Source organism: Ornithorhynchus anatinus, chromosome 4, assembly GCF_004115215.2.
Source record: "Ornithorhynchus anatinus isolate Pmale09 chromosome 4, mOrnAna1.pri.v4, whole genome shotgun sequence".
Lineage (NCBI taxonomy): Eukaryota > Metazoa > Chordata > Mammalia > Monotremata > Ornithorhynchidae > Ornithorhynchus > Ornithorhynchus anatinus.
This window is the reverse complement of record NC_041731.1, coordinates 127,429,275-127,453,672: the sequence shown is the minus strand read 5'-3', so window position 1 is coordinate 127,453,672 and position 24,398 is coordinate 127,429,275. Positions and strand designations below refer to the sequence as shown.

Genomic DNA, 24,398 nt, shown 5'->3' with positions numbered 1-24,398 from the left:
TTTCCTCTTCTCCCACTCCCTTCTGCGTCACCCTGATTTGCTGCCTTCATTCATCCCCCTTTCCAGCCCCTCAGCACAGTCCAGATCTGTATTTTATTCATTTCTATTAAAGTCTGTCTCCTTCTCTGGACTGTGTGCTCATTGTGAACAGTAAATATGTCTGTTTATTGTTATGTTGTCCTTTCCCAAGCGCTTAGTCCAGTGCTCCTCACACAGTAAGCCCTCAATAAATACGATTGAATGAATGAATGAATCTACATCACTTGTTGCCTGAAGCGAAAAGCTGGGATAAAGGTATTTCATTTTCTTTTCCATAGGTTGAATTGAACCCGGGCCTCCATGCAGCAGGATTCTTCATCGGCTTTATCGTTTCCTTTGTGGTCACATCTGTTGCTTTTTTAGTTATTTATCACTTTCAGGGCTTCAGATGGAGCATCCTTAATAACAATTGGGTGAGTCATCACTTCTCTTCAATTTATTCTGTACACATTTTTCTGTTTCATAGCATTTTTTTTTTATCGTGCCTTTTCTCGTTTAACGTGTTGTTCAGTTGAAAATTAATGATTATGCTTTATTCCCCCATAATATTTCTTTTGTGAATGCTTTAGAAATAATTACGTATTATGATTGTCATCATTTTATTAAATCGAGCATTAGGAATACCCTGAGCGGTGTGCCGTGGGATCCTTTCCCAAATACACAATCTTAATAATTGCATATTTAGGGCGATGTTGTGCATTTGCTCCTGGGTGTAAATCATTCCTGGTTAGAGATTATGTGCTTGGAGATTCGTTGACTATTTCAAGCTTCAGTGCTGTAAGTGATTTCAAAAGGTTGAGGCACTTTGCAGTCTTCAAGGGAGTGAGTCAGGGCTTAATGAATGCCATAATTAACATTATTATTATTGTTATTAGGGCAATCAGCATCATTTATATACACCCCGTTCTCTACTAGCCCTGGAGTTGTAGGAAAAATTGTGCCGCTTTACTACCGCCTGTGCACATTCCCATTCATTCATTCAATCAATAGTATTTATTGAGCGCTTACTATATGCAGAGCACTATACTAAGCGCTTGGAATGTACAATTCAGCAACAGGCAGAGACAATCCCAGTGATGGGCTAAGAGTCTAAGCAGGGGAGACATACAGCAAAACAAAACAGAACAAAACCAAAACAAGACAACATCATCAAGATAAATAGAATCAAGGGGATGTACACCACGTTAAGAAAATAAATAGGGTAATAAATAATATATACAAATGAGCGCAGTGCTGAGGGGAGGGGAAGGGGAGGAGCAGAAGGTGGGGGAGAGAGGAGAGGGAGCAGAGGGAAAGGGGGGGCTCAGTCTGGGAAGGCCTCTTGGAGGAAGTGAGCTCTCAGCAGTGCTTTGAAGAGGGGAAGAGAGTGAGTTTGGCGGAGGTGAGGAGGGAGGGTGTCCGGGACCGCGGGAGGACGTCGCCCGGGGGTCGACGGCGGGATGGGCGAGACCGAGGGACGGCGAGGAGGTGGGCGGCAGAGGAGCGGAGCGTGCGGGGTGGGCGGTGGAAAGAGAGAAGGGAGGAGAGGTAGGCGGGGGCAAGGTGATGGAGAGCCTCGAAGCCCAGAGTGCAAAGTTTTTGTTTCGTGCGGATGTTGATAGGCAACCACTGGAGGTTTTTGAGGAGGGGAGTGACCTGCCCAGAGCGTTTCTGCAGGCAGATGAGCCGGGCAGCGGAATGAAGAATAGACTGGAATGGGGAGATATAGGAGGAAGGGAGATCCAAGAGGAGGCTGACACAATAATCCAGTCAGGATATTATGAGAGCTTGTACCAGCACGAGAGCCATTTGGATGGAGAGCAAAGGGCGGATCTTGGCGATATTGTAGAGGTGAGACCGGCAGGTGTTGGTGACAGATTGGATGTGTGGGGTTCTAGGAACCTTTTCAAGCAGTAGCCAAATAGGTTGCCATACAGATATTCTTCAATTACCCAAAGCCATTCTGATCAAAACTCGTAGTGTCAGATCTGGCTTTTTTTGTCTGCTCCTCACTCTTGTTGAGTATCTGTACTAAACACTTGGGAGAGTGCAGACTGTATCAGAGTCGGTAGGCGTGTTCCATGCAAACAAGGAGCTGACAGATGTAAAGAAATAAAATATGGCTAGGTACATAAGTGCTGTGGAGCTGAGGGCGGGGTGAATAAAGGGAGCAAATCCAAGAGTGATGCAGAAGGGAATGGGGGAAGAGGAAATGAAAGCTTAATCGTAGAAGGCCTCTTGGAGAAGATCTGATTTTAATAAAGCTTTGAAATCAGTCAGTATTTATTAAGAGCTTACCATGTGCAGAGCACTGTACTAAGTGCTTAGGAGGGTACTGTACAACAATTAACAAACACATTCCCTACCCACAACGAGTTTACAGTATAGAGGGGAAGACAGACATTAGTAGAAATAAATGAATTACCCTTACGACATAAGGGCTGTGGGACTGGAACGAGGAATGAAGAAAGGGAGGAAGTCAGGGTGATGCAGAAGGGAGCGGGAGAAGAGGAAAGGAGGGATTAATAATAATAATAATAATGTTGGTATTTGTTAAGCGCTTACTATGTGCAGAGCACTGTTCTAAGCGCTGGGGTAGACACAGGGGAATCAGGTTGTCCCACGTGGGGTTCACAGTCTTAATCCCCATTTTACAGATGAGGTCACTGAGGCACAGAGAAGTTAAGTGACTTGCCCACAGTCACACAGCTGACAAATGGCAGAGACGGGATTCGAACCCATGACCTCTGACTCCAAAGCCCGTGCTCTTTCCACTGAGCCATGCTGCTTAGTGATAGAAGTCCTCTTGGAGGAGAAGAACCTTCACTAAGGCTTTAAAGGAGAGGAGAGTCATTGTCTATAATTTTAAGGGTGGTGTCTGTTGGGTATTCATTCATTCTTTCAATCGTATTTACTGAGCGCTTACTATGTGCAGAGCACTGGACTAAGTGCTTGGAAAGTACAGTTCACCAACAAAGAGAGACAATCCTAGTCCACAATGGGCTCACAGTCTAGAAGAGAGGAGACAGACATCAAAACGAGTAAACAGGCATCAATACAATCAACATAAATAAGTAGAATTATAGATAGATAGATAGATGATAGATAGATAGATAGATAGATAGATAGATAGATAGATAGATGGATAGAAAGATAGAGGGATAGATAGATAGATAGATAGATAGATAGATAGATAGATAGATAGATAGATAGATACACCCGAACAAGTTAGCTGGCATTAATATAAGTAAATGGAATTATAGATATGTACATATATATATATATATATATATATATATATATATATATATATACACAAGTGCTGTGGGGCAGGGAGGGTGGGTAGAGCCAAGGGGGCGACTCGGGACAATGGAGAGGGAAGGGGAAGGGAGTTCAAGGTCAGAGGCACGTGATGGGTGAGGGGTCGACGGCAAGGAAAGACAACGTCTTGTGGGATTTTTTGTTAATAATCCATTTTGGCAAGGTTTTTGAGAAACAGCGTAGTCTAGTCAAAAGAGCAGGGGCTTGGGAGAAAGGGGATCTGGTTTCTAATTCCAGCTCTTGCCTGCTATGTGACCTTGGGCAAGTCATTTAACTGCTTATTGCTTCACTTTCCACCTCAGACAAGCTAATCAGGGTGGCCACAGTCCGTGTCCCACTTGGAGCTCACAGTCTTAATCCCCATTTTATGGATGAGCTAGCTGAGGCCTAGATAACTGAAGTCACTCGTTCAAGGTCACACAGCAGACAAGTGGTAGAACCCAGGTCCTTCTGACTTCCAGGTCCGGGCTCTATTCATGAGGCCACGCTGCTTCTCTGTTATGTTGTATTCTCCCAAGAACTTAGTCCAGGTTGCTCTATTCCTCAAAGAGTCCAAGTTACGCGGTCCTTCATTGCAGAAGAATTAAATAATGTTGGCTGTTGTGAAATTGATGATCTTGTATTTATCCCAATTTTTAGTACAGTCCTTGGCACACAAACGGTTTGTTGAATACCGTGCTACAACAACATTTTATAGTCCACGCTGCTCTCACACCAGGGAAAAGGGACAGCATTGACATCAGACCTCCCACCAGTTTTTTCGCTGGTGAAATAAAAAACAAAATCTGAAAGATTCAATAAGGACACAGTTGACCCGTGACTCAAGGAAGCAGATTAAACTAGAGCACGCAGTAAGCGTTCAATAAATACAATTGATCATTCACTCAGCTTGTTCCTTTGTTCACTGTTATTTCTTAATTCACTTGTAGGCCCGACAGAGCATCCTTCAGGCAAACTCCCTGGAATACTCGCATTTCACATTCGCTGATGCCCTACATGAAAGATTCCCCAGCGATAACCAGATCCTTGAAATTCTTGCTTTTGAAGAGCCAGAGAATATGCTCCAAGCCTTAAAAGAGTAAGAATTCAGACTCCTGTAACATGTTTTTGTGTCTGTGTGATGTTTGTCAAGTAATCTCTGGGCAGGGCGATCCTCAGCAGGCCACAGTAGAAAGGCTTCTGCAGTTTCTACCAACTGACAATCAGACGATCAATCAGTTGTATTTATTGAGCACTTACTATGTGCAGAGCACTGTACTAGACAATAATAATAATAATTGTACTATTTGTTAAGCGCTTACTATGGGCCAGGTACTATTCTAAGCACTGGGGTAGATATAAGATAATTCGTTTGGATGAAGTCCCTATCGCACAAAGAGCTCACAGTCTTAATCCGCATTTAACAGAGGAGGGAACTGAGGCACAGAGAAGTTAAGTGACTTGCCCAGTGTCACGCAGCAGACAAGTGGGGGAGCCAGGATTAGAACCCTTGACCTTTTGACTCTGAGGCCTGTGCTCTATCCGCTAGGCCATGCTGCTTGCCTCCAGCATCCTGCTTCCCTACTCACTCCTATACTTGGGAGAGTACGTTATAACATACACATTCCCTGCTTTGAAGGTGGGAAGAGTGACCGTCTGTCGGGTATGAGGAGGGAGGGCGTTGCAGGAGAGAGGCAGGACCCGGGCAAGAGGTCGGCAACGAGGTATGGATGTGCAGTGAGTGGGTCGGCCTTAGAGGCGTGAAATGTGTCGGCTGGGTTGTAATACGAGAGCAGCGAAGAGAGGTTGGAGGGGACGAGATGATTGAGTGCTTTGAAGCCACAGTAAGGAGTTTCCAGGATCCTTCTTTTCAGAGCCAAATGAGAGATGAGTGGGAAATGAAAGACCCTTCATTCCTTTTAAGTTGTTACATTGTTGAAGGAAGTGAAGACTCTTCTGATCCTCCCCTAATCCTTTAAAAGGAAGTACCATGGCTTAGTGGAAAGAGCACGAGCGTGGGAGTCAGAGAACCCGAGTTGTAATCCTGAATCTGCCACCTGTCTGCTGTGGAACCTTGGACAAATCACTTAAGTTCTCTGGGCCTCAGTTTCCTCATCTGTCAAATGGAGATTCAGTAACTTTGCTCCCTTCCCCGAAGATCGTGAGCTCCATGTGGAACTGGGTCCGACCTGATTATCTTGTACCTACCGCAGTGTTTAGTACATGTTCTTGCCACAGAGTAAATGCCTAACAAGTTCCCTTTTTCCCTCCTTCCTCTTCCCTCTCTCCCTTCCTCCCTCTCTCCTTCGTTCTTCCTCTCTTTCCTACAGTGGTGGTGTTAGGCACCTTGGAGAAACTCCCATTTCAGTAGCCACGTGACGAATACACTCATAAACCTGATTATCTTGCATCTCCCCCAGTACACAGTACATTACTGGGTACAAGCACCTAGTACAGTGCTCTGCACATAGTAAGCACTCAATAAATACTATAGAGTGAATAGTAAGCACTTAGCAAATACCACGATCGTCATTAAACTGCTTATTCGGACACCAGGTTGCCGTGGATCCTGACAGGCTTAAGCTATTGGAAGATAATCACTTAGTACAGTGCTCTGCCTATAGAATTGCTCAGTAAATACCATTCATTGATCGATTGGTTCCCTAATCCTGTCAGAGTGTTCTGTTCAAAGCTGAAGGTGAGCAAATCACATAATTCTCTGTGCTTCAGCTACCTCATCTGTAAAAATGGGGATTAAGATTGTGAACCCTGTCCAGGATAGAGACTGTGCTCAACCCGGTCAGCTTGTATCTACTCCAGTGCTGAATCCAGGGCCCGACCCAGTAAACACTTAACAAATACCATTAGGAAAAAAATCAAACTGGCAGAGCAGGATTAGAATCCAGGTCCTTCTGACTAGTAGCTTCTACTACCTACCCAATTCTTGATCTCTCCCTCCCGCCTTTCACAAAACACATTCCTTGTTTCCTGAAACGGACACATTTATGGTGAAATATGGATCTTCTTTTAGAGCAGGCACGCATCTAAGATTTTCACTTTGGACGTCCTGATTGCTTTCTGTCCGGATGACAGGAGAGCAATTCCGGCTCAATTGATGAACTCCCCACGACTCTGATTTTTCTGTCCCCCGCCATTTCCGGATCCAATCACAGAATCGCTCCAGCCCCATGGCTTGAACTGAGCTGTTGACCCCGGGGTGTTGCGCTACCGACCTTGATAAACTCTTGATTCCCGAAACTCCCGTTGGCGTCTTCTCTGCTCTCTATTTTTGTGAACCCCTCGGGTGGAAGCGGCGTGGAATTCTGATCCGACAGATGTTCGCTCTGGCATCCAGTCAAATAATTGCTTGTCTTCTGGGGCCCCCCTGATGTTTGTATCTCCTGCATAATGCTAAATGAAGATCTCTGGCCATTAGAAAAAACAAAAACAGTCTTTTCATTGTATTTGGTAAGCATCTACTATGTGTCAAGCACTAGCGTAAACACTGGGGCAGATACAAGTTAATCAGGGTGGACACAGTCCCTCCCCCACGTGGGGCTCACAGTCTTAATCTCCATTTTACAGAGGAGGTAACTGAGGCACAGAGAAGTGAAGTTATTTATCCAAGGTCACCCAGCTTTGGCGGAGCCGGGATTGCACTGCACTTGTGTATCTATGTACATATCTGTAATTCTATTTCTTTATATTAATGTCTGTTTACTTGTTTTGATGTGTATATATCTCTCTATAATTCTACTTATTTGTAGTGATGCTATCGATGCCTGTTTACTTGTTTTGATGTCTGTCTGCCCCCTTCTAGACTTTGAGCCCGCTGTGGGCAGGGATTGTCTCTCTTTGCTGCTGAATAGTACTTTCCAAGCGCTTAATACAGTGCTCTGCAGTAAGTGCTCAATAAATACGATTGAATGAATGAATGATTAGAACCAGGCTCCTTCTGATTCCCAGGCTTGTGTTCTTTCCGCTAGGCCACGCTGCTTCCCGTAAGGTCTGTCCAGGGGAAACACACCCTCGTCTTAAACATTCATTCATTCATTCAATAGTATTTATTGAGCGTGTACTATGTGCAGAGCACTGTACTAAGCGTGTGGAATGTACAAATCGGTAACAGATAGAGACAGTCCCTGCCCTTTGACGGGTCCTACCTATGGATTTTTTGGAAAGTTCTATTTTATTCATTCATTCAATAGCATTTATTGAGCGCTTACTATGTGCAGAGCACTGTACTAAGCACTTGGAATGTACAATTCGGCAACAGATAGAGACAATCCCTGCTTAGTGACAGGCTCACAGTCTAAACGGGGGAGACAGACAGCAAAGCAATTTTATCTCTGTCCTCTGCCATGAACAGCCCAGGAAAAAATCCCTGTGACAGATAGCACTTACTCCTGTAAGTTGTTTAACACTGAGGTCTGACAGGTGACCACGCAAAAACACGCCATTGAAAAAGATGCATTTGCAGGGCAGACCAGATTGTCTTTTCCAGGAGATTGCCTTTTCTCGACTCAGCCCTCTAAACAAAGTTCCTTTATAGTTCACCTTTTTATTCGAAGCCAATGCCGGTGATGGCGGAAATTTGCCTGTGAACATTTGTGGTGATTGAATCCGCGACGGCCCTTTCGCAGTCCTTTGTTGTGTTGTCGTGTCATGTTTAACGTTTCCAGTGCCTGGCGCCGTTTTCTCTTTGGCTCCCTTGGGTCTCATTCCTACGAAGCTTTTGCTCGAAGAGAACCATTCCCTTCTCGTTGACCGTGGGGCGGGAGGGTCCGTCCTTGCCCACCGATCCCTGTTTTCGGCCTGGAGGTAACAGTGTCTGAGGCTTTGTTTTATCGCATCTTCAAAACGCTCCCTCTGCCTTCCTGGCTTTCGGTTTCCCTATTTCAGCTGTCTGTCCAACAGCTGTTTGGGTCCACTGCTGTCACTCATTCTTCTCGCAAAACATAGTTTACCACCCATGTACTTCTTTCAGCCATTTGGGATCTTCTCTCTTCTTGTTTCTTCTCTCTCCTCCTTCTCTTCTCTCTCTCTCTTCCTCTCTCCCCCCGCCCCCCTTTCAATCATATATTCATTCATTCGATCATATTTATGGAGTGCTTACTGTGTGCAAAGAACTGTACCATTTATTTGCTATTGTTTTAATGAGATGTTCATCCCCTTGATCCTATTTATTGCTACTGTTCTTGTCTGTCCGTCTCCCCCGATTAGACTGTAAGGCCATCAGAGGGCAGGGACTTTATCTATCTGTTACCGATTTGTACAGTCCAAATGCTTAGTACAGTGCTCTGCACACAGTAAGCGCTCAATAAATACTATTGAATGAATGAATGAATGAATACTAGACATTTGGGAGAGTACAGTATAACAACCAACAGACACATTCCTGCCCACGGTGAGTTCACAGCCTAGAGGGGGAGGCAGACATTAATTAAATAAATAAGTAGATAAATGAATACCAGATATATACTGATATATATGTATGTGTTGTGGGGATGGGAGAGAGGATGAATGAAGGAGCAAGTCAGAGTGGTGCAGATGGGAGTGGGAGAAGAGGAGGGAAGGGCTTAGTCAGGGAAGGCTTCTTGGAGGAGATGGGCCTTCAATAAGGCTTTGAAGTGGAGGAGAGCAATTATCCATCTGATATGAGGAGGGAGGGCGTTCCGGGCCAGAGGTGGGAGGTGGGTGAGAGGTCGGTGGCGAGATAGATGAGATGGAGGGACAGTGAGATGGTTGGCATTAGAGGAATGAAGGGTGCAGGCTGGGTTGGAGTAGGAGAGTAGTGAGGTGAGGTAGGAGGGGGCATGGGGATGGACGGCTTTAAAGCCAATGGGGAGGAGTTTCTGTTTGACCCTGAGGTGGATAGACAACCACTGGACTTTCTTGAGCAATAGGGAAACATGGTCCGACCATTTTTGAAGGAAAATAATCCAGACAGGAGAGTGGATTATGGAGTGGGGAGAGACAGGAGGCTGGGAGGTCAGCAAGGAGGCTGAAAACGATAATCAAGGCGCGATAGGATTAGTGCTTGGATTTGCTGGTGAATTGTACTTTCCAAGCGCTTTCCAAGCTGTGTGCTCTGCACACAGTAAGCGCTCAATAAATGCAATTGAATGTATTAATTAATGAATATGGTAGCAGTTTAGAGGGAGAGGAAGGGGAGGATTTAAGTGATGTTTCAGATACTTTTAGCGGTTACAGATAGCCTGTAAAATGGGGTTTAAATCCTTCTCTCTCTTACTTAGATTGGGAGTGTCACATGGGGCTAGATCAAACCTGATTATCTTGTATCTACTTAGTACAGGGCTTGGCTCTCAGCTAGTGCCTAGCAAATTCCCATTATTAGTATTTTAAGATTATCATTATCTAAGGATTTCTATTGTGACTGTCAACTTCGTCTACACGGATTTTGTCTACTAACTCTGTTGTATTGTACGTGTGTTTAGTAAAATAGTCTGCACGCAATAAGCACTTACTAAGTACCACTGATTGATTTAATGCATGTCCAGTCTTCGTAATTCATTCAATCGTATTTATTGAGTGCTTACTTGTGCAGAGCCCTGTACTAAGCGCTTATAATAACTGTGGTGCTTGTTAAGCGCTTACTTTGTTCCAGTCACTGTACTGAGGTGGGTACAAGCAAATTGGGTTGGACACAGTCCCTGTCCCACATGGGGCTCATGGGGCTCACAGTCTTAATCCCCGCTTTACAGATGAGGGAACTGAGGCACAGAGAAGTTTGGCCAAGGCCGCAAAGCAGACAAGCGGCAGCGTCGGGACTAGAGTCGGGAAGCAGCGTGGCCTAGTGGATGGAGCCCGGGCCTGGGAGGCAGAAAGACCTGGGTTCTAATCCTAGGTTCACTGCTCTCTTACTTCAACCCAATCTGCACATTTAGCTCCTCTAAAGCCAACGTATTCACTCTACCTCGAAATCATCTTTCTCACCATCAGTTCTTTGTGGTATAGTGAATAGAGTACCGGCCTGGGTGTCAGAAGGTCGTGGGTTCTAATCCTGGCTCCGCCACATGTCTCCTGTGTGACCATGGGCAAATCACTTCACTACTCTGTGTTTCATTTACCTCATCTGTAAAATGAGAAATGAGACCGTGAACCCCATGTGGGACAGGGATATGTGTCCAGCCGGCCCTATTTGCTTATATCCCCCCCGAGGGCTTAGTACAGTGCCTGGCACAGAATAAGTGCTTAACAAATACTATAATTCATATTATTATTATTATTATTGTTATTATTATGGCCTTTGGTCTGGAACTCCGGTCCCCTTCTTATCCTAGAATCCACCAGCCTCCTAATCTTCAGAGCCCCAAGCAGCGTGGCTCAGTGGAAAGAGCCCAGGCTTGGAAGTCAGAGGTCATGGGTTCAAATCCCGGCTCTGCCACTTGTCAGCTGTGTGACGGTGAGCAAGTCACTTAACTTCTCTGTGCCTCAGTTCCCTCATCTGTCAAATGGGGATGAAGACTGTGAGCCTCACGTGGGACAACCTGATTACCCTGTATCTACCCCAGTGCTTAGAACAGTGCTCTGCACATAGTAAGTGCTTAACAAATAGCAACATTATTATTATTATTATTATTATTATTATTAATAATAAAATACATCTCCTCCAAGGGGCCATCTCCAACTATTAATAATGATAAGCTATTTGTTAAGTGCTTACTATGTGCCAAGCACTGTTCTGATCCCTGGGGTAGATATAAGATGATCAGGTTGGACACGGACCCTGTCCCACATAGAACTCACCGAGTAGGATTTAGCCCCCAATTTGTAGATGAGATAATTGAGGCCCGGAGAATTGAAGTGACTAGCCCAAGGTCACACAGCTGACAAGTGACAGAGCCAGGATTAGAACCCGCATCCTGGGATGCCTAGGTCTAGGCTCTTTCCATTAGGCCACGCTGCTTCTCACTGAGCCTTCATTTCCCCTCTTGGCCCTCCCTTCTGCCGTGCTTCCCCTCTGCTGTTTTACATCACTGATGCATTTGGATTCATTCATTCATTCGACCGTACTCATTGAGCGCTTACTGTGTGCAAAGCACTGTACTAAGCACTTGGGAGAGTACAGTACAGACAGACACATTCCCTGTCCACAAGGAGCTCACAGTCTAGAGAGGAGCTCTTGATCTGTTCCATTTACACGCTTTGATCTTCACCCCACCCACTCAACACTTAAGTACACGTCTGTTTTGTAGTTTATTTTCATATGTGTCTCTCCCTCTTGTCTATAAATCCTTTGTGGGTAGAGATTGTTTCTACCAACTCTATGGTATTGTAGTCTACCAAGCTCTGCACGCTGTAAGAGCTCAATAAATGCCACTGATCGATTGATTCTCTGGGCTTCAGTTTATTACCTAAATAAATGGGGATGATACCTGTTCTCCCTCCCACAAAGATTGTGAGCCCCGTGTGGGACGGGGGCTGTGTCAATCTGATTATTTTGTAGCCACCCCTGCATGAGATGCGGTGCTTGGCACCGAGTAAATGCTTAACGCAGACTATAAGCATTATTAGAAGTATGAAGCAAAAACTCCTCAACTTTGGCTTCAAAGCTGTCCATCACCTGGTCCCCTACCTCACCTCCCTTCTCTCCTTCTCCATCCCAGCCCGCACATTCCGTTCCTCTGCCACCCCTCACCTCCTCACTGGGCCTTCATCTCACCCGTCCCACCGTCGACCCCCGGCCCACGTCCTACCCCTGTCCCGGAACGCCCTCCCTCCTCACCTCCGCCAGACTAACTCTCTTCCCCTCTTCAAAGCCCTACCGAGAGCTCACCTCCTCCAGGAGGCCTTCCCACACTGAGCCCTCTCTTTCCCTCTGCTCCTCCTCCCCTCCCCATCGCCCCGACTCCCTCCCTCTGCTCTACCCCCTTCCCCTCCCCGCAGCACTTGTGTGTATATGTACATATTTATTATTCTATTTATTTTATTAATGATGTGCATATATCTATAATTCTATTTATCTATTTTGATGCTATTGATGTCTGTCTACTTGCTTTGTTTTGTTGTCTGTCTCCCCCTTCTAGACTGTGAGCCCGTTGTTGGGTAGGGATTGTCTCTGTTGCCGAATTGTACTTTCCAAGCGCTTAGTCCAGTGCTCTGCACACAGTAAGCGCTCGATAAATATGACTGAATGAATGAATCAGAAGTACGTTTGATCCCCCAGACTAGAATCTTTCTCCAGGGAGACCTCTAATTAAGTGTTTAGTATAGTACTTTGCACACAGTAAGTGCTCAATAAATATAATTGAATGAATAATTCCTCCGTTGCTCCAGAGCCTTTGGATCCCCCAATATGGAGTCCTTGCTCTCCCCTCAAGCACAGCTTTCGACCTGGGATGAGAACTTTTATAATTTTCACCCTATCTCACTTTTAGCCCCATAACATGTATATGCAGTAGGGAAGCAGCCTGGCTTAGTGGCTAGACCGGGACCTGGGAGTCAGTAGGACTTGGGTTCTAATTCCGACTCTACCACTCGCCTGCTGTGTGACCTATTCATTCAATAGTATTTATTGAGCGCTTACTATGTGCAGAGCACTGTACTAAGCGCTTGGAATGAACAAGTCCTATGGCAAGTCACTTCACTTTGCTTGCCCTCAGTTACCTCAACTGTAAAATGGGATGAAGATTGTGAGCCCATGTGAGACAGGGACTGTGTCTAACCTGATACGCTTGTGCTCATCCCAGAGCTTAGTAGAGTGCCTGGCACGTGGTAAGCGCTTAACAAATGCCATTGTTATTATATCTGAAATCTATAGTAATGTCTGTCTCACCCTCTAGACTATAAGCTCCTGGTAGACGGGAAACAAGTTGACCAATTCTGTTTTATTGTACTCTTGCAAGTTCTTAGTACAGTGTTCTACACTCAATAAGCATTCACTAAACATTCATTCATTCAGTCATATTTACTGAGCGCTTACTGTGTGCAGAGCACTGTACTAAGTGCTTGGAAAGTACAATTCGGCAACAGAGACGACCCCTACCCAGCAACAGACTCACGGTCTAGAAGGGGGTAGACAGACAACAAAACAAGTAGAAAGGCATCACTAACTTCAAAATAGATAAATAGAATTATAGGTATATACACATTAATAAAATAGAGGAATAAATATGATTTATTGATGAATTGATTTCGCCACCACCACCCTATCTGAGGTGGGGGGGGGTCTTAAAAGGGGGTTCTCGGCCCTTTTTAGCCACTAAAACGGACTTTCTATCAGTGAAAGAGAAGGAATTGGGAATTGCAGGTGAGAAAAGAAGTTTCCATTTTTGCACGAGTATTCCCTTTAGTGCCAAGGAGAGTCCTGATGGTGTCACTGTAGATGTACAAATTGAGGGTATATTTTTCACCCCGAATGGATTTTTTTGCTTTGGGATGTTCCTTGCTGATTGAAGGGCCAGCTGCTGTTCGGACATCAGGCTTTTCAGTTCAACTATGAGAATGATGCTTTAACTCTAAAAAAAAACCCATTTCTGAAACAAATGATTGAAAATGGATTATAAAAAGTGGGTCTATAAGGTGGTTCTTGCATAGATTTCTGGGGCACAAGATTTGGGCAAGTGATATTGGTCCTTAATCAATCAATCAGTGGTATTTATTGAGCACTTAGTGTGTGCAAAGCACTGTACTAAGCACCTGGGAGAGTACGATATAGCAGATTTGGAAGACACGTTCCCCTGCCCATGAGCTTCCGGTCTGGAGGAGGAGACAGACATTAATATAAATAAATGTCCGATTCCCTCTAATTGACTTAAGTAGGAAATCTCTGTAGTTTGAGGGGCAATACGTTCTACTGTTATTAATTCCAAAAAAATCAATGCCATCAGTCGGTGGTATCACTGACTTATTTTAGTACAGTGTTCTACACTCAATAAGCATTCACTAATTGTTTTGTAATAATAAAAATACTAATGATATTTGTTAAGCGCTTGCTTGTGTGCCAAGCACTGTACTCAGCACTGGTGTAAATACAAGATGATTGAGTCCCATGTGGGGCTCACAGTCTAAGTAGGAGTGAGAAGAGGTATTGAATCCACATTTTGCAGATGAGGGAACTGAGGCACAGAGAAATGAAGTGATTTGTTCCAGTGCTCATAGCAGACAAATGGTAGAGCCAGGAATAGAACCCAGGTCCTCCTACTCCCGGGCCCGTGCTCTTTCCACTGGGCCGTGCTGCTACTCTTTTTCCTCAGGCATATCCCTTTTCTCTCCAACTGCAGCCCATTTGTTCATGGTCATTTTCCAAAATCTTATATTTCTTCCCCCCAGTGTTTTTCTCCTGACATCCTCCTCTTTCCTTCTAACACCATCCCAATTCTTCAGGTAGATTTTTCCTGTACTTAGTGTGAGACACATCTCATCACCACCTGCAAGAATCAAATCTACGCCTGTCAGATACATAGCAAAGGTTTTAGTTATTATCCATCGGTGATCTTTATGGAGCGCTTGTTGTGCGCAGAGCACTGTAATCATAATAATAATTGTGGTATTTGTTAAGTGCTTATAGCGTGGCTTAGGGGAAAGAGCACGGGCTTGGGAATCTGAAGACATGGGTTCTAATTCCAGCTCTGCCACTCGTCTGCTGTGTGACCTTAGGCAAGCCACTTAACTTCTCTGGGCCTCAGTGTCCTCATCTATAAAATGGGGATTGAGACTGTGAGCCCCACGTGAGACATCACCCCGTTCTAGATTGTGAGCCTGTTGTGGGCAGGGATTGTCTCTATTTGCTCCGGAATTGTACTTTCCAAACTTAGTACAGTGCTCTGCAAACAATAAGCACTAAATAAATACGATTGAATGAATGAACAACCTGATTACCTTGTATCTACCCCAGTGCTTAGAACAGTACTTGGAACATAGCGCTTAATCAATACCATCATTATTATTAACTATGTGCCAGACGCCGTACTAAGCATTGGGTTGGACACAGTCTCTGTCCCACATTGGGCTCACAATCTTAATCCCCATTGAAGAGGCACAGAGAAGTGAAATGACTGCCCAAGGTCAAACAGCAGACACTAAGTGCTTGGGAGAGTACAGTTCAACAAAGTTGGTAGACATATTACCTGCCCACAAGGAGCTTATTATGTCAAAATTAAAGCTAAATTGCTGAAATCCTCTGACGCATAGAGAAAAGTGTAACGTAGATAATAATAATAATAATTATGGTGGTGTTTGTTAAGTTCTTACTGTGTACCAGGCACCGTACTAAGAGCTGGGAGCAGATGCAAGCTAATGAGGTTGGACACAGTCCCTGTCCCATGTGGGGATCATGGTTTTAATCCCCATTTTACAGATGAGGGAGCTGAGGGCCAGAGAATTGAAGTGACTCACCCACGGTCCCACAGCAGTTGGCAGAGCGGGATTAGAACCCATGACCTTCTGACTCCCAGGCCTGCGCTCTATCCATTATGCCATGCTGCTTAACATATTTTAATCTCATTCCAGAAGATGTTACTATTATCTGAAAGGAATGGCTTTTCGTGTTTTTGGATATTGGTAGAATATGACAGAACTCTTCACCGTTTCCTAAAAAGTTTGAAATTTAGAAGTATAGTTATATTTCAATCCTTACTCAATTAATAACAATAATAATAATAATGGTATTTGTTTAGCGCTTACTATGTACCAAGCACTGTTCTAAGAGCTGGGGTAGATACAAGGTGATCAGGTTGTCCCACGTGGGGCTCACAGTCTTAATCCCCATTTTACAGATGAGGTCACTGAGGCACAGACAAGTTAAATAGCTTGCCCAAGGTCACATAGCAACGAGTGGCAGAGCCGGGATTAGAACCCATATCCTCTAATTCCCAAGCCCGTACTCAGGTGTCCAGGTATGGAAACAGATGGAATGGACATTTTCTTCTGCTTACCTGGCTTAATACTTGCTAAATTAGAGTTGACAAATGGCTTTTTTTGGAGACAGATTTAATCTGATCACATAGTACACAGCAATGTTCTGTACTAAACTCTTGGGATGTACAACAGAAGCAGTGTGGCCTAGTGGAAAAAAATGGACCTCGGTGTGAAAGGGCCGGGCTTCTAATCACGGCTCTGCCCCCTGGTATGGAACTTTGGGCAAGTCACTTGACCTCTCTAAAATGGAGATTAAAATGCCTGTTTTCCCTCCTTCTTTGTCAGTGAGCCTCTTGAAGGACAGGAGTTGTGTTGGAACTGACTACCTCGAATCTCCCTCAGCACTGTTCTAGACCGTTAGCTTGCTGTGGGAAGGGAATGTGTCTGCTGACTGTTATATTGTATTCTCCCAAGTGCTTAGTACAGGGCTCTGCACACAGTAAGTGCTCAATAAATATATAAATGGACTGTTTGCAATAAATTGAATGACACTCTCCCCGTCTTCAAAGCCCTACTAAAATCGTATTTCCTCCAAGGAATCTTCCCTAACTAACCTCTCTTTCCCCGTAGCCTATTCGCCCACTCTTCTGCATCGCTTATGAATCTGGGTCTCTACCCCCTTAAGTCCTTTGATACTGTCCATCGACTCCCCAGCACTTATATGCATATCAGCTGTGTGAATGTGGGCAAGTCACTTAACTTCTCTGTGCCTCAGTTACCTCATCTGTAAAATGGGGATTAAGACTGTGAGCCCCACGTGGGACAACCTGATTACCCTCTATCTACCCCAGTGCTTAGAACAGTGCTCTGCATATAGTAAGCACTTGAATACCATTATTATTATAATGATAAGTGCTGTTCTAAGCGCTGCATATCCTTACATTCTGTGGCTGTGTCTATCTGTCATTTATTTTAATATGTCTCCCCCACTAGATTGTAGATGCTCCTTGAGGGCAGGGATCATGTTCTCTCCCAAGCGCTTATTACAGTGCTCTGCACTGTGCTTTGCACACGGATTGATTGATCGGTACAGTGCTTGGCACACAGTAAGCCCTTAACAGATACCACAGTCAACACTCAGTCGTCTCTCTTCTTCCTGCATAATTTTGCTAATCTTCCGTGCCACCCATTTCACACATTTGGCTCTTCCAATGCCAGTAACTTGCTCTCTGCAACCTGGTCTCTTCTCTCCCGCCACTCATCCCATGTTCACTTCCTCTCTCTGGTCTGGACTCCCTTCCCCCCTGCTTCATAATAATAATAATAGCTAATAATTATGGTATTTGATAAGCGCTTACTGTGTGCTAAGGACTGTTCTAAAGCACTGAGGCAGATACAAAGTAAGCAGGTTGGACACAGTCCCTATCCCACGTGAGGCTCACACTCTTTTACAGAGGAAGTAATTGAGGCACAGAGAATAATAATAATAATAATATTAATGTTGGTATTTGTTAAGCGCTTACTATGTGCAGAGCACTGTTCTAAGCACTGGGGTAGACATAGGGGAAGCAGGTTGTCCCACGTGGGGCTCACAGTCTTAATCCCCATTTTACAGATGAGGGAACTGAGGCCCAGAGAAGTTAAGTGACTTGCCCACAGTCACACAGTTGACAAGTGGCAGAGCTGGGTTTCGAACCCATGACCTGTGACTCCAAAGCCCGGGCTCTTTCCACTGAGCCACGCTGCTTCTCAAGAGAAGGGAAGTGGCTTGGCCAAGGTCACAAAGCAGACAAGTGGCGGAGCCGGGATTGGAACCCACGACCTCTGAGTCCCAAGCCCGGGCTCTTTCCAACAAGCCAGGCTGTTTCTCTACATGATTACAAGCTAATCATGTTGGACACAGTTCATGTCACACGTGGGTCCCACAGTCTTAATCTCCACTTTCCAGATGAAGGAACTGAGGCCCAGAGAAGTGAAGAGACTTGCCCGGGGTCCCACAGCAGACAAGTGGCGGAGCCGGGATTAGAACCCATGACCTTCTGACTCCCAGGCCTGTGCTCTATCCACTAAGCCAAGTTGCTTCTCACTTTTCAGCGTGTGCTTCCAGCTAGGTGTTTCACAGGAGTACATTTAGTATGTGAAGGAAACTGTTAGCACCACTTTTGAAAGGTTTCAGTAGAGTTCCACCCTTCCTTACACCCTTCACATCTGTTGGTATTATCCAGGCTCTAGTTGGTTTCAGAGATAATGATGGAATCATACAAACTTTCTCTTGAGAATTTCTGTGACACTGAAACGATGAGTAAAAATTCACACAAATACAGACAATAGAAGTCTCTTAAAGTAAGATGAAGTCATATCTTTTAGCGATTAGCTGAGCTCAAGGGCAGAGATATATCGAGTTTAAAGTGCTTTTGAAATCATTTTTCTTTCTTAATGAGGTTTTCGTAATTCTCTCATCTAATATATAAATGAATGGAATGAGAAATCAGCGAGGAAGATTAGAAATGAATTATTCATCATCAGTGGTATTTATTGAGTACATAGTCTGTGCAGAGCACTCTCCTAAACACTTGGGAGAGTACAGTACAACAGATCGGTATCTCAAGTCATACCTTTCTGAACAAACTACACACTTTATGAAACCCACCCGAGAAGTGTTGAAAAATGTCATCTTGATTTCCAGTAAATTAGTTGGTTATATTGACGAAGAGCTTCCCGTGAGCTAAGTGCTGTAAGTAACATTACTTACACTTACACTTACTTACTACTTACACTTGTATGTACAAGCTATGTGACCTTGGGCCAGTCACTTCACTTCTCTGGGCCTCATTCAGCTCATCTGTGAGCACGTGAGCTAAGTGCTGTAAGTAACATTATTAGTAGTAGTAGTAAGCACTTAACAAATACCAACATTATCATAGTACACCAGAATTAGCGGACATATATCCTGCCCATAGTGAGCTTACAGTCTAGAGGGGGAGACAAATGATGAGGAGGGGGATTCCAGGCCGGAGGCAGGATGTGAGCGAGAGGTCGGCGGTGAGACAGATAAGATGGCGGTACAGTGAATAATACTCTAGTTTTCTGACTCCCTGGCCCCGGCTCTATCCACTATTCATTCAGTTGTATTTATTGAGCGCTTACTGTGTGCAGAGCACTGTACCAAGTGCTTGGAAAGTCTAATTTGGCAACAGATATGCCATGCCGCTTCTACTAAGCACTTGGGAGAGTATAGTATAGAGTATAGAGTAGAGTATAGAGTATAGTATAGAGAAGCAGCGGGGCTCAATGGAAAGAACCCGGGCTTGGGAGTCAGAGGTCATGGGTTCGAATCCCGCCTCTGCCACTTCACTTCTCTGGGCCTCAGTTATTTCATCTGTAAAATGGGGATTAAGAGTGTGAGCCACACGTGGGACAGGGACTATGTCTACTTTGATTTGCTTGTATCCAGCCCGGCACTTAGTAGAGTGCCCGGCACAAAGTAAACACTTAATAGGTACCATCATCTTTATTATATCTAACCCAGCACATAGCAGGCAAGTGGCGAAGCCGGGACTAGAACCCAGCTCCTTCTGACTCCCATGCCCATGCTCTACCCGCCAGACCACACTGCTTCTCATGCTTTGGATAATATAACTGAATTCCTAAAATAATAATAGTAAAGATGGTATTTGTTAATGCTTACTATGTGCCGAGCAGTGTCCTGAGTGCTGGGATAGATGGGAGTCAGATGTCATGAGTTTGAATCCCGGCTCTGCCACTTGTCGGCTGTGTGACTTTGGGCAAGTCACTTCACTTCTCTGTGCCTCAGTTACCTCATCTGTAAAAGGGGGATTAACTGTGAGCTTCACGTGAGACAACCCGCTTACCCTGTATCTACCCCAGCGCTTGGAACAGTGCTCTGCACATAGTAAGCGCTTAACAAATACCAACATTATTATACAGGGTAATCAGGTTGTCCCACGTGAGGCTCACAGTCTTAATCTTAAGGGGATATACACTTCATTAACAAAATAAATAGGGTAATAAATAATATAGACAAATAATATATTCAAATGAGCACAATTCTGAGGAGCGGGGAAGGGAGAAGAGTAGAGGGTTGGGGGGAGAAAAGGGGGCAGAGGGAAAGGGGGGCTGAGTCTGGGAAGGCCTCTTGGAGGAGGTGAGCTCTCAATAGGGCTTTGAAGAGGGGAAGAGAGTTAGTTTGGCAGAGGTGAGGAGGGAAGGCATTCCAGGACCAGGGAGGACGTGGCCCGGGGGTCGACGGCGGGATAGGCGAGAACGGGGGACGGTGAGGAGGTGGGCGGCAGAGGAGCGGACTGTGCAGGCTGGGCGGTAGAAGGAGAGAGGGAGGTGAGGTAAGGAGGGGGCAGAGGGATGGAGTGAATGTTCACTCTTCGAAGCCAAGAATGAGGAGTTTTTGTTTCAAAAATATGGAACGCTTCACAAATTTCCATGTCATCCTCCCATCATACAGATGAGAAAGCTAATGTTAAAATGGATCATCACCAAGAAGTATTTTTGAAGCACGTGTTCAAGGTGCTTTCTTATGTCTGGTTATCTGGCAATTGGTTTTTTTTGTTGTTTTGGGGGGTTTTTTTGGTATTTGTTAAGCACTTACTATGTGCTGACACTGTACTAAGTGCTGGGTTCTTACAAGGGGGACGAACTAACTGAGGTACAGAGTAGTGTCCAAGGTCACACAGCAGACAAAGTGTCAGAGCCAGGGTTAGAATCCAGGTCCTTCTGGCTCCTAGGCCCGGGTTCTATCCATTGCCCACACAGCTTCTCACTAGACCAGAAGAGCAGCGTGGCTCAGTGGCTCAGTGGAAAGAGCACGGGCTTTGGAGTCAGGGCTCATGAGTTCGAATCCCAGCTCTGCCACTTGTCGGCTGTGTGACTGTGGGCAAGTCACTTAACTTCTCTGTGCCTCAGTTCCCTCATCTGTGAAATGGGGATTAAGACTGTGAGCCCCACGTGGGACAACCTGATTCCCCTATGTCTACCCCAGCGCTTAGAACAGTGCTCGGCGCTTAACAAATACCAACATTATTACATTATTATTAGACCACGCTGTTTCTTAGAAAGTACTAATTCATAAAGTTTCGGATCTCAAGCCAAGCCTAGATGGGCTTGGTGTATTCCCTTCTCTGCGGGTTGTTTGGCTCTAGCGGTTCTTTGATTTCGATTATTTCTCTGCCGTGAGTGTGTTAGCAAGATTACATTTGCACCTCACGGTGCCTGGCACATTCAGTGGGATGGATTTTCCAGCCTGAGGGACTCAATCAGTAGTTTCCCCATATTTTCCCACTCCTCAGGAACCTCCAGGGGTTGCCCACCCACCTCCGCATCAAACAAAAACTCCTCACTCTTGGCTTCCAAGCTGTCCATCCCCTTGTCCCCTCCTACCTCACCTCCCTTCTCCCCTTCTCCAGCCCAGCCCCCGCACTCCGCTCCTCTGCTGCCGCTAACCTTCTCACTGTGGCTCCATATCGCCTGTCTCGCCACCGATCCCTGGGCCACATCCTATCTCTGGCCTGGAACCCACTCCCTGCTCGAATCTGACAGACAGTGACTCTCCCTGACACTTCAAAGCCTTATTGAAGGCCCATCTCCTCCAAGAGGCCTTCCCTGACTGAGCCCTTCTTTTCTCTTCTCACACAACTTTCTGCCTCACACTGACTTGCTCCCTTTACTCATCCCCCTCCCAGCGCACAGCATTTATGTACTATTGGTCATTTATTTATTTATATTAATGTCTGTCTCCCCTGTTAGACCGTAAGCTCGTTGTGGGTAGGGAGTATGTACGTTTATTGTTATATTGTGCTCCCCCAAGCTCTTAGTATATGCTCTGCAAGTGCTCAATAAATAAGATTGACTATTTAGTGCTTACAGTGTGCAGAGCACTCTACCAAGCTCTTGGGAAAGCACAATACAATACAGTTGTTAGATTCTCTGCCCACAAGGAATGTAGAGTCTCTTGTCAAGAACTCATTCATTTATTCAATATTAATAATAATGATATTTAAGTGCTTTCTATGTGCCAAGGAATGTTCTAAGTGCAGGGGTAGATACTAGATAATCAGGTTATCCCATGTGGGGCTCACATTCTTAATCCCCATTTTACAGATGAGGGAATTGAGGCACAGAGAAGGTAAGTGGCTTGCCCAAGGTCACACAGCAGGCAATGGGTGGATCTGGGGTTAGAACCCACGTCCTCTGGCTTCCACGTCCATGTTCTTTCCACTAAGCCATGCTGCTTCTCCATTCATTCAAGCATATTAATTGAGCACATACTGCGTGCAAACTATTATACTTGGGAAGAGCACAATTGAGCAATAAACTGACACATTCTCTGCCCACAAAGAACTTAGAGTCTAGACGGAGCTTACAGTTGACCTCATGTGGGCAGGAAAACATGTCTGCCAACTCTGTTGTATCGTATTATCCCAAGCGCTTAGAAAAGTGCTATGCACTCAGAAAACCCACAATAAATACTACCAGTGACCTGAACCATAAGCTTCAGGATCGAAAGCCCGGGCAGAGAAATTCATTATGGTGCTAGGTGGTTTGTACAGAAGTAGGTGAATTCCCTCAAGCCTCCTGATCATGTTCCCGCTCAAAAATCAATCAAAGGTATTTTTTGAGCAATTACTTTGTGCAGCGCTCTGAACTAAGCGCTTGGGAAAGTACAGTAGAGTTTGTACGCCCGGCTCCTGCCCTCAGGTGGCTCTCATTCTAACCACCGACCGACCGATCGATCCGAACCTCGCACGCTGCGTCTCCTTGCTACCTTTTCTGTCTAGTAGGGATTGGATGTACCGACACGCGGTAACCGCAGCTGATTTCTCTTCCCAGCTTGGAGGTGGCCGACCTGAATCGGGCGGACGCTGAGCTGGAAGCCCATCGCGGGCAGATCTGCAGAGATGTCATCGCGCTCTCGTTGAAGGCCATGGTGGCCGGCGACCACCTCCCTCCCCTCCTGGAGAAGACGATGAGTTCGACCTTCGGAAGTCTGTTCGCCGGGCTGGACGGCGAAGTTCGGGAAGAGTACAAGAGGAAGATGGTGGCCTTAACCGCCGAGTGTGACCTCGAGACGAGGAAGAAAATGGAAATCCAGGCCCGGAGAGAGGCGGCTGACCGGGAAGAGGCGGAAGAGTTGCTGAATCGCGTCAATGAGAAGGTGAGGCCCGGCTACGAGTAATAAACCGGGACCACATATGCAGCGCCACGATGGGCAGCGAGGCCTAGTGGCCTCGGAATCAGAGGATCTAGGTTCTAGTCCCGGCTCTGCCATTTACCTTCTGTGTGACCCTGGTTAAGTCACTTCGCTTCTCTGGGCCTCAGTTTCCTCATCTGTAAAATGGGGATTCAATGCCTCTTAACAATGATGAAGATAATAATAATGATGCTATTTGCCAGGTGCACTTCTAAGCTCTGCGTGGATTCAAGATAATCGGGTTGGACACAATCCCTGTACCAAGGAGGGCTCACAGTCTTAATCCCTATTTTTCTCCCTCCTACTTAGTCTGTTAGCCCCGTATGGGGCTTCATTATCTTGCATTTATACCAGTGCTTAGTACAGTGCTTGGCACATAATAAGGGTTTAACAAATACTATCATTATTATAGTTATTGTTATTATTATTATTATTATTACTAAGGGCCTTTGCGTGTTATTTGTTAAACGTTTACTACATCCCAGGAAAAACTCTGGGCTAGAAACAAGCTAATCGGGTTGGACACAGTCCGTGTCCCACATGGGACTCACACTCTTAATCTCCATTTTACAGATGAGGGAACTGAGGCCCAGAGAAGTGAAGTGACTGGCCCAAGGTCTCACAGCGGACAAGAGGCGGAGCTGGGATTAGAACCCAAGTCCTTCTGACTCCCAGGCTCCTGCTCTAGCCACTAGGACACACTGCTTCTCGTTCTTTGAATAGTATAATCGAATTCCTAAAATAATAATAGTAATGATGGTATTTGTTGATGCTTACTATGTGCCAGGCACTGGTCTAAGCACTGCGGGAGATACAAGGTAATCAGGTTGTCCCATGTGGGGCTCAATCCCCATTTTACAGATGAGGTCACTGAGGCACAGAGAAGTGAAGTGACTTGCCCAAAGTCACACAACTGACAAGTGGCAAGGCTGGGGTTAGAACCTATGACCTCTGGCTCCTAAACCCGTGCTCTTTTCACTGAGCCACGCTGCTTCTCTGCCCTCAAGAAGCTTATGATCTCGCTGGGGAGGCAGAA

At 45.4% G+C, this 24,398-nt stretch overlaps 1 protein-coding gene across 1 annotated transcript in view; it reads left to right on the top strand.

The window, feature by feature from the left end:
- EVC2 (EvC ciliary complex subunit 2) overlaps window positions 1-24,398 on the top strand; it is a 174,393-nt gene that overhangs the window by 62,668 nt on the left and 87,327 nt on the right. Inside the window, exons 8-10 of the mRNA XM_029063978.2 lie at window positions 318-452; window positions 4,269-4,417; window positions 23,002-23,326. Coding sequence (XP_028919811.1) covers window positions 318-452; window positions 4,269-4,417; window positions 23,002-23,326 — 609 coding nt within the window. The remainder of the gene's footprint in view (window positions 1-317; window positions 453-4,268; window positions 4,418-23,001; window positions 23,327-24,398) is intronic.